The sequence below is a fragment of the Agrilus planipennis genome, unplaced genomic scaffold (assembly GCF_000699045.2).
Source record: "Agrilus planipennis isolate EAB-ADULT unplaced genomic scaffold, Apla_2.0 scaffold82, whole genome shotgun sequence".
Classification (NCBI taxonomy): domain Eukaryota; kingdom Metazoa; phylum Arthropoda; class Insecta; order Coleoptera; family Buprestidae; genus Agrilus; species Agrilus planipennis.
In genome coordinates, this window is record NW_020442454.1 from 9,299 (window position 1) to 20,337 (window position 11,039).

The 11,039-nt window shown below is 29.5% G+C and overlaps 1 protein-coding gene across 5 annotated transcripts in view; it reads right to left on the reverse strand.

Annotated features, from left to right (window-relative positions):
- Positions 1-1,166: 1,166 nt before the first annotated feature.
- The window catches only part of LOC108739376 (serine/threonine-protein kinase mig-15), a 23,787-nt gene continuing 13,914 nt past the window's right edge, over positions 1,167-11,039 (reverse strand). For 4 of the 5 annotated variants that reach the window (XM_025980551.1, XM_025980550.1, XM_025980553.1 and 1 more), the window contains 6 exons: positions 10,629-10,742; positions 5,440-5,707; positions 4,518-4,738; positions 3,785-4,102; positions 3,575-3,709; positions 1,167-3,187 (listed from right to left, as the gene is read on the reverse strand). In XM_025980551.1, the coding sequence (XP_025836336.1) occupies positions 2,939-3,187; positions 3,575-3,709; positions 3,785-4,102; positions 4,518-4,738; positions 5,440-5,707; positions 10,629-10,742 (1,305 nt within the window). In that variant the 3' untranslated portion in view covers positions 1,167-2,938. The remainder of the gene's footprint in view (positions 3,188-3,574; positions 3,710-3,784; positions 4,103-4,517; positions 4,739-5,439; positions 5,708-10,628; positions 10,743-11,039) is intronic. The other variant, XM_025980552.1, reaches the window with a different exon arrangement.

An 11,039-nucleotide genomic window follows, 5' to 3' on the forward strand; every position in this document is an offset into this window, starting at 1 on the left:
ATTTATAATAATTTTACATTTAAGTGTTGAATTTTGAAAATATAGTTACTAATGAAAAATTATGGTTTATCTTATAATATTGAAATTTTTAGTTAAAAAAATTGCAAAAAATGCTCTAATTTTCATTTCAGAAAATATTTTTTGTTATTGCAACATTTAATTTTAAGAAATTATTGTTAAAAAAAATAAGATACCTGCTTTGTTAACTGTATAATTGTTGCTCGTAGTGCCGGTGAAAACCAGAGTAATGTTAATAATTTTGATTTACAATTAATTTGAAAATTAAATGAAACCAATGTTACTTCATACTTTTTAGTTTTCATTTCTGTCGGCTCATGACTGCTAGTTTTGTTTATAGTAATCGTCTAGTGACAACAATAACCACAGCCAACCAAAATATCGTTCATGACCGTTGATAGCTAATGAAAAACTGAACTGACATTGAAACTATTAATTTGATTCTTTGGTTTATGTATCACAGTATGTTTTATTTTCGTACTTCATATTTCGTGTTTCCTATTTTATATCATGCGTTTCTTTGATGTGTGACTTACCTAACACCTAACGATTTTTTATTGCAATCACTACCATACATAACAACGTATGACGTCACGAACAAAACATATCTCTGCAACGAAGCAAACGTCGGAAGAACGAATACTATATTTTTAATTACATACTACTCTAAAGACTGAAAAGTTAGGATGATAGGACACCTTATAAGACACGAAGTGCTACTAAAAAATATACTTAAAGCAGAAACGGGAGTAAAGAATGGTAGAGGAAGCTTACAGCACTGCTTAGAAATAGTTAGGAATCTACGACGTCCCGTTTTAAGGGAAAGCCAAGATTAGCTCAGAATAGGAAGGAATGTAGGTGCATGTCCAACAGTCTTTAGACTGATGACTGCTCAATGATAATAATAAGATACCAGATATTTCCTACTTGCTACAATTTACTTTATAGTTTGTACATATCCCTTCACGACTAATTCATATTTTATAAAATAAAACACATTTTAAAGTATCTTTTATATTAATAAAATGATATATAGCAATAATAAATGTTACTCATATTATAAAAATCACACATACCAACTCTTTGGAAAGATAAATAGAAAGAGCAACCTATTCACATTAAGGCATTATATTTATGCATAATATAAAGAAGAGTTACCGTGACACAAAAGGAGTTCAAATAAGAAACGAACCATATTCTACCGTAGTATAAAATTTAATGTGTATATAAAACAGTCTTAATTGCACCAAAAAATTCAACTCATCTCTCAACGTACACTTGGAAATTTATTTTTTATATATATTTTTTCTTCTTTCTACTCCATTGTTGTTAGTATAAAATTGTTTTTTTTTTCTGTGCAAAATACGAAAAAACAATGCAATTATCATTAGGTTAAGGGAATAGGAGGGGACTACTACAATGTATATGACTAAAGTACAGAGTACAAGCTTACGTACTTCATAAGCCTGTACACAGTTAACAAATATCTATATTTACACTGAACGATCTTCAAAATTTGCTTCTTTCGGTTAATTAAAGCAAGTTTTGTTGACAATTCTTTGCCTATAAATTCACTATACATCTGCAATCTTAACATCTACATATTTATGAGCATTTCTCACTTGATCTACACCATAGCTGCTGCTTCATATCCTTCTTTTCTCTCTCTTTCTCCCGCTATTCTTATACTTATTTCATCTTTCTCACCCTCTCTCTCTCTCTCTTGGCACTGAACTATTTCATATATTAATCCTTATAATTAAAATAAATGCATTTTTCACTAAACATAATATAAATCATCCGTTATTATAAATAATAAACGAAACGTTAAGTATATAGTACTATTATTACAACTGAAATTGCAACATCTTTGAATCAAAAAACATACGAAACTTGCTAGCTTTTTTGCCACTGTTGCAATGCCAAAGTAATCTGACCAGAATTTAATGTTCCTTAAAATAAGATCTTTTACTGTTTCTCCATTATGATTATTTAAAACTTTTAATTCATTGAATTAGCCAAATTAACTAATGGTTCGACTTTTGTTAATAAAATTTAATTCTCTAACATTCGTTTATTGTGAATAATCACACCCTTTACGCCCTGAGTTCCTAAAGTTTTATAGCACCACTAAAATGATAAAAGAATTTGTTACCTATTTGACTAAAGAATGTTAGTATAAATAGTTATTTTTACAAAAAACATTTCAAAAAAAAATCGTCATAAATTTATCAAAAACGTAATATTGAAAAGCAAGTTTAATTACGAGTATTAGCATTTAATTCGTATTGGCTATATGGATTAACTATGCATAATTGATAAAAAATCAATAATAAACAAGAATGCCCTTTCACTTTTGAAACATTTTGTGTAAAAAGTAAAAAAAAAATGATCCAGTTTTAAGGAACACGCCCTAAAACGAAAGCCCACTTTATCACTTGCAACGAAATTACTGCTACTCAAGGAAACTAGACTTAGGAGCAAAAATTTAAACCTAAGCGAATAGATCCGAATAGCATCATTAAAAAGGATAGAAAACTTTAGTCGCTGCGCGATGACTGATTGCACATCAATTTCGGTACAACTTGGTGACTGTCTTATGGCTACGCCATAAATTAAGCAATCCTGTATGGTTTCTGCTCCCAACTTTAGTCTTCTTATTGCTACTTTAAAATCAAACGTTTTGTATGTAATACGTACAGTATAACATGCCAAAAATCATTTTTTATGTTTACCTAATTTTAATTGTACTCTCTTACGTTGACTTGTGTTTACTTCAAAATATCTGTTCGTATGCCTATTATGAAGAACTGAAACAACAGACCGAAACTAAAGTGACTGAAGACCAAAATCGACTGATAGAAAGTTAACTATATTATTATACACGTTATTGAGTGACGAAAAACGAAGCAGTTCAGTGTTACCAGTTGGCCATGCCAGGCTTATTGAGAGTCATAAAGTAAATTTGACAAGACGATCCGCTTTTTGCGCTAGAGAAGAACACCTTGTCGTTACGTTCGCATAAAAACTTCAGTCGTTGAGCCTTTTTATGCATGAAAACACCATCCAGGTGACCGGACTCGACAGAGCGAATTTCAATGGCTTTGTTGCCCCAACCCATTATTTGTCCAGTTCCAATGTATGCAACGGAAGTAGGCATTTCGCCCCACTAAAATACAAGGAAAGAAGTTAATTAAAAGCGAGACTACCACAGATTAGACTAACAAATAAGCAACGATCAAGTAATAGTACAACGTTTTGTCTCATTTCGTGGTTCTATTTCTCTGACACTTTTTGATTGAATGCGACTTCTTTTAATTATTATACATATAACACATAATACTACTGTTGATTACTATCCCTAAAATGTAGTATTAATTATTCTACCTGATAGATATAAATATGAAATATTCTTTCATATTATTTAACATTTCATTAATAAATGTATTCCACTTTTGAGTAAAAGTACTAACTTCAAAGAAAAATTAATTATAAATTCCCACGGAAAGTAAAATATTATGAATGCAATAAATATATTTCTACATTGTATGCTTACTTGTAATATCACATTTTTTGAGACTCTTCCGTATGTATTTACGTATACACCTTCATTATCGTAACACAATAGTAACTGCATACCGTTGCTATTGGGTAAGGTTACTATACAATGAGGAGTTATTGCACCTTGAGTCTGAAAAGATTATTTTATATTAATAAAAGTTTAATTGAAATTATAATTAGACTTTTATTTGGAAAATTTACTTACATGTTTAGACATGTAAATGTCATAAACACTGGCAGAATCCAAGTCTACAGCATGAAATCCGTCGGCACTACCGTAAATAACCTTCAGTCTGGTTCCCTCTTCAACTGTGAGATCGACCAGCAACGGTCGATGTGTTAGTTCCGGAAATGACTTGAACGCCATAAACTTGTGATACGGTTTCGGAGCCCAAGCGTAAATTTCTATGCTGTCTTTTAAGGCTATTACGAGGAACTTGATTCTTTCATATTTTACTATTTTGAAGTGAACTGCCCCTTGCAGGTCCCCTACATTGATCCAACCATTTCTTCTTTCCACTTGCTGTAAAACAAACAAACAAAATTAGGGCGTTTAGAAAATCTGATCATAAACAATAATTGCAAGCATACATGTAAAATATACAATAATTTTATTATATGGACTCGAGATTATCTACATTACTAAACGTTGATTTTAAACAGTATAATCTTATTTTGTTCTTTTTAAATAAACTCTCAACATATAGACCTTTGTTTCTTTCTTTTATCTGGACAAAAGAAGCTCCCTTTAACAGGATTAATTGATATAGACCACATGAATAATCGAAAAACTAAATAAACAGAAAAAATAATTTTAGATATAATAAAAGTTAATGAAGTTGTCACTGTACATTCAATTATCCGAATTCTCAAGTACGGTTATTCGTACCTTTAATATAGTAGTTATTTTAAGATTTCTTAACTAAATAAATACTTGCATCGCTTAGACCATCTGTTCTCAAGATTTTGCTCTTCAACCAGCTGAGGTAGTAAACTCGTACACGATTCTTTTTCCCAGAAATAGTAACGAGGATATTTTGTCCCTCAAGAACTTCCATTTGTTGGAATCTTCTTCTTGATATAAGTTGGTAGACCTTACCTTGGCCACTTCGGTCTAATAGCATCAATCCATGTTCAGTTCCAATAAGCAGGTTAACACCTGAGTAATAAAATAAAAACACTTTAAGATGTACAAACTTTCCTAACTAGAACATTTTAAATTCAACCAGTTATGTTCGAAAGTCATTTACATTAATTTAAAACATGAATGAAGATGTCACTTATATATAAATTACTTGAAATAATCGAGTATATCCATTTGTTCCAAATGAATAATTGGTTACAGATATATTTTTTTAAATTACTGAAGACATTTTTAAAATAGTTCAGAGAATTTCTTCGCTATACACAATTATTTAAACTAAAACATCTTTAAAACAGGAAATATTTACGTATAATGCATCAGCAGCTTTTTTTTTTAAATCATAACAGATCTGAATTGTTCTACTTAAAGTTGAAGATACCATTGATTACACCTAAAAATACTTTTTTGCGTTATAATTGAATGTAGAATTAGAACGACGACACACTAACTTTCAGAGGAAAAGTTAAAACGTGAAATGGAGATTTTAAAGTGACATATTGAACTTACAATTAGTGAAAAACTATTTATAACCCTGTGAATACTTGGATTAATAATAATATTAATTTTAGGGAACTTACTGAGGTTTCAAATTAAAGGTTTGAAGACCCGAGAGAAAAAACAATACTTTTTTTAAATAATAGAGATTTTTACGTTACCAAAATTTAACTTATTGAAAGTTCTTATACATAAAAAAAGTGCTGTATATAAGAAATTACCCCAGAGAGCGGCACATAGTATTTCGCTATTAAAGCGCTTCTTGTACTTTCGGATTTCGGGCGTGTCCGATGATACGTCATGTGAGGTAGGTGTGACGTTGACATTCACATGCGACTCCCTCCTTGACTGAGCAGAGCCAGCTCCAAAACCAAACGTGAGAAACGACCGCTGTTTCTGTTGCAATGCAAGTGCGTGTGCATTAATAGGAGTGGATAGTTTATTGGGTGAGGGAGTTGATATTTGCGAGGAAGACATGGCTTGTCGATACTGAAAACAAAGTACCAACAAGTTATGAAATAGCGAATCAAAATCATACGCTTAATAATTATGTACTATATACTACATGTTAATTGTTACATACACTACAACATTAACAGAACGTCAAATATATTTCCTTCTAAAATTTGCACTTCTTTAAGTTATTCACATGAGTTTTTACAGAAAAAATGATATAAATAAACATACAACGTTTTTAGGCAGAGGGCCAAATGACTTTGAGAAAGGTAAAAATAAATTATATTTACTTCTACACTTGGCATGATAAATAATATTTTAACTGATTCTAATTTAGCTTTTAATATTACCAACAGAAAAAAATCATGCAATTTAAAGAAATACATTGCATTTAAATCATCTTCAATAATTCAAAATTACGCTATACATTTCTTTAGTTCTCAGCTGTAATAACTACCAATACCAATTTGAAGAGATTTAAACAAGGCATTTCCTATTCCTTTATTTCTACATTTTTGTTAGTTACAACAATTTTATGAACCAAACAATAATTAGTAGTCTTTCCCGTTAGTTTTTCTAAAACCCAATAGGAAAAAATCTTTTGGAGCAATGCATGGAGTAAGGACAATAAATAATTATCTCTGAATTTAACGTTTAAAAATCAATTAATACACAGAATAAAGTTTTGACTTATTAAAACATTCTGGATATAAAATATACCTACTGTATAATTTTTAGTGTTAGTGATTATATTATCCTCCACATCATATTAAATGTAGCGAATTGCTTTAAAAAATAGCATACTTAACAAACTAATTGTGGAGAATTAGTGATGGAACATTTCAATTCTAAATTCAGTTTCAATGAATTATACTGAAGAAATTCTCTTACAATTGTTTCGACTAAAATTTCTTCAATATGATTTGTTGAAACTGAATTTAACAGGTAAATTTTATTTTGTAAAAATAGCATATTTCTAACACATGCATATTATGAAAAAAAAAATGCTTTTTTTATTAGTATAATGGAATAATGAAAAACTATGAGTTGGTATATGTTACATAAAGAAAAATGGGATAGTAAAGCTGTTTTATGAAAATTGATACGACACAGAGTGCAAATTTGTATGTTTTGTTAATATTTCTTTCAGGCGCTGGTTGAATTTCTAAAAATTGATCAAATCAAAATAATGATGAGCAAAATTATTAAAATAAAAGTCAATAAAGCCAACTTTTGATAACCGTTGAAGTCAATTTTTTATAGGGGTTTTGACGGTGTTTTTGCTGGTTTTTATCAAATCCATGATATTATGATCTCTACGATTCCATAATTAAAAAGGTGTTCTGAAATCTATAGGCTTGCAAAGTTAAATCGTTTTGCGGTTTAGTAGCAAATTTAACATTTTTAAGACTATTTTTTGTCAAACAGCGCAATACGATAACCAACTTGATTTTGATACATATGATAGTTTTACGATTAGTCTATTAATAGGTAATTATCGTATTATGCAAAAAACCACCTTACTTATCGTTACTCTTCATAATGAAAAATAGTCATATATCTTAAAAAAAATACCCAAACTGCTAAACTAGGTAATCTTAGCAGTATGCTGCAAGATGAAATGGGGCGAAGCATGGTGTAATATAAGACGTAACGAATTGTTCTACCGTCACTCGCTTAGCTAACACCGCGAACTCTAAATAAAAATAATATCAAATAGTTTTTGCAGATTATTCCTCGATAGTATCTTCGAGTTGTGATTTTATTTTTATTTTTGGACTGTAAACAGTCACAAGATAGTCATTTTAGCACCAAATTCGAAAATTTGTGGTTGACCTTTCTTGAGAAATCACATAAAAAAAATCCTCCGTGGTATGTCCGTCCGATTCTAAAATGAACTATATCGGTAGCATCGTATAAGAGAAGAAGCGTGTCAACCGAAAGTTTTGAATCGGGGAATAATAATAGTTAATAAACTCTGTAACGACTAAACAGCACATTTGTACCATTACTAATCGAATATAAACTACAGAATCATAAATATCATATTATGAAGTGATAAAAACCAGCATAAAAAATTTATTACGCCGGAGACCAAAAAATAGTCTTATTGACATTATACGTAATTACTCTAATCTGTCCTGCGTACTTAAAAATTCGACCTACAATGTATTTTTAGTTATTTATTACGTTTAAATTATGATACTATTCCAAATAAAGTCAATGAAAAATATTGCTGACAAAGGAAATGGGGAAAACTATGCACATAAAGCAAAACATCTCAGGTGCTCCAACAGATTTCAAAGCTACACTAATATAAAAGAAACGAGCAGCAAACATATGGTCATACTTACATTTAAGTTATGAAGTTACGGACGCCACTCAGTTAGGCAAAACCAAAGAGAAAGACACAATACATTAGTTACATTTCTTTAAAACAATAAATTTTGTGCAAAACTGTTAAACCAACAAAATTGAATGGACTGAAATGGTATGATAAAAATAGAAAACTTAGCTATGTAAAATATCTTAATTGTTATTTAAAAAAAAAAAAAAAGAAGCCAATTGTCATTACTTCCTAATAACATTCTTAGAAATATAATTACATAAACGGAAATAATATAAAATTAACGTAATCTGGATTTGTTTTTATGATCAGTCCATGATTCATGTTTTGTATGGAAAATAAAAATAAATAATTTTGTACTTTACAAATGTGCCTTTCTTTCTGAATGGGTTTATAATTAATTGTTATTAAAAAATTATCAACCGTCAAGATACTTTTTCAAGATCGCCCCGCTGGATAATTTGCTTATTTTTAATTTACTATTAGCAGACGAACTCTTAAAGTATATTGTTTGTCCCAAAAATATGACTTTAAGCATCAATAAAGAAAAAGCTTTCCAAATTTTTTAAACAAATTTATCTATTATAATAATGTAATGATAACATACACCTAAATGAAATATTCAAACTTTTTATGTACGCTTATTAAGCAAGCGGTTTACCCTCTAAAAGTCGTCTATAATCNATAATTACTTAATTATATGCACATTTTATTTGTTAAGTGGTCGTTTAGTTATTATTATTATTAACAGATAATTGTAAATTATAGAAAAAGAGAATAAATTATTGATTAGATTACAGTTGGAAGAAAAAGTTCTTTAGATATTTTTATTACATTTTGAGATGAAATTATCAATTTTATCATAAAAACTATTTGTTGCACTACTAAGCACCAAGGGTATAATGCTATGTTCCAGGGATAAGTGCTATACACTAATGAATAAGGTTAAATACGTTAGGATGCAGGTTCCCTGAAATGTACTTGGTGTTATGCACCGATGGCGGGGGAGGCATTGGTAATTTGTATCAATATATGTATACATATATTGATACAAATTACAATAAAGTGTCTCTGATTTTTATGCAACTCATTTTACCTTAAAATCTTTCCAGTACATAAAAAAATTAAGTTATTGTTGTATGTTTCACGTCCTTTTTCTAAATTTTATTCCATAATTTTGACTTATACTATTCAATAAACAATAGTTTATTTCTAAGACTGTTTGACTCATTCTTTCCAATCTTCAGTCAATCGTCACAATATGGTGTATCGTTCTATAACACATTTCAAACGTTTCTACCTTTTTTCCGGCGCGTCTACCGTCTACGTTTCGCACCTGTACAAAGCCGTGCTATACACAACTTTTAATAATTTAAACCGTTAGCGAATATAGAACTGATTTCATTTTGTTTTATGTCTCAGCCCTTTTTTTTTAATTTTGACTTATCTGTTTTCTATTTTTTCATTTCTTTCATCTCCCTTAAATAAACGTAACAATCGAATAAAAGAAATAAACAGTACCTTTTTTTATCAGAATATAGTGAATCGAATAAAATAATTTTCAGCTACTACAACATTGACTGACTAATTAATGAACTTAAAATCAAGGTAAACTGTAATTTGTTGCTCCCAGATTAACGAAGTGCTAACAAAGAACTATAAGAATATGATTGCAAAAATAAACTGAAGAAATTCTAATATTTCCGACATTTAAACATAATGTGTATATTATGTATATGTTGTAGACATATGGTTATTTCAATCAAATAACATATGCGTAGGCAAATAACTTTAGACCAAATAAACCATTTCAATTTATTCGTCTAGGCAGATACTATGTATTTTACTAGACAAATGATATTTGTTTAACATTTTTCAGGCCAAACAGTGACGGCGATGTACAATTATACTCGAGAAGGTCAATTATGCAATTATGATATTCATAAAAGGAAATACATAGCAAGTGACTGTTGTCTTCTCCTATTTTACAAATAGAAGCGTATATGTCAATAGACATTTCGACAGTTTGTATACTATCCACTAACCAGCTAGTTTATAAACTAGTCAAGTAAGCAAATTAATAGTAATATATATGCACTATTCGAGTGCAAATGTCTTACTGTCTGGTCTCTATCCAAGTGCAAATATCCTATGCAATTACAACAGTTAAAGAAATAATCTTAAGACATTACTAGGTAATTGGCATTTGTACAGTGAAATGACACTTGCCTAAACCAATACCTTGAAATAATGGTTGAAACAATTCGCCTTGTTAAAAGGTATTTGCCTAGATAAATATTATTTGACTGAAATGATCATTTGTCTGCAACATACATAACACAAAAAATAAATGCTTTAACTTATACCAATTCAATAAGTATTCTTGAAAATATACGTTGTCGTTGTGTTTTTACATGTACGTAAGTAAAAACATTTAATTATTTAAATAGAAGTCCTAATCACAACTAAGTTTTCAAACATTTTTAAGCAACTTTAACAATAAAGTTTGTTAAAGATATCACTTGCATTACTGCATTCGTGGAACAAAAGAGAACTAATAAATATGATTACGAAAACGATCATAGTTAAAAATGTAAGAAAATATACCTCTTCGCTTGATGATTTGTCTCGCGCAGATGGAGTACCAGGACTTCCACTCGCCTGACTAAGCAAATCTGGTAAAACACTACTTTGTCTGGAACTATCATTACTTCTTCCATTCTGCAAAATTAGAAAATAAAATTAAGATATTCTTAAACCAAATATATGAAAGTATAAAAGGGGGAATTGTTGTGTAACGAAAAGTATTTACAACAAGTTAGAATGTTCAAATATATAAATTTTGAGTTATCTGCTCGAAAAATTTTTTAACTATAAATTCTAAGCAGTCTGCTTGTTGAGTGCTGATGTAAATTTTTATTTCTACATAGCAACTTACCTCGAGCATTATTTAAGTAAGGAGTAAATGAGTAAACGTATTATAAGATTTATAATAACTACTAATATAAAATAATTTTA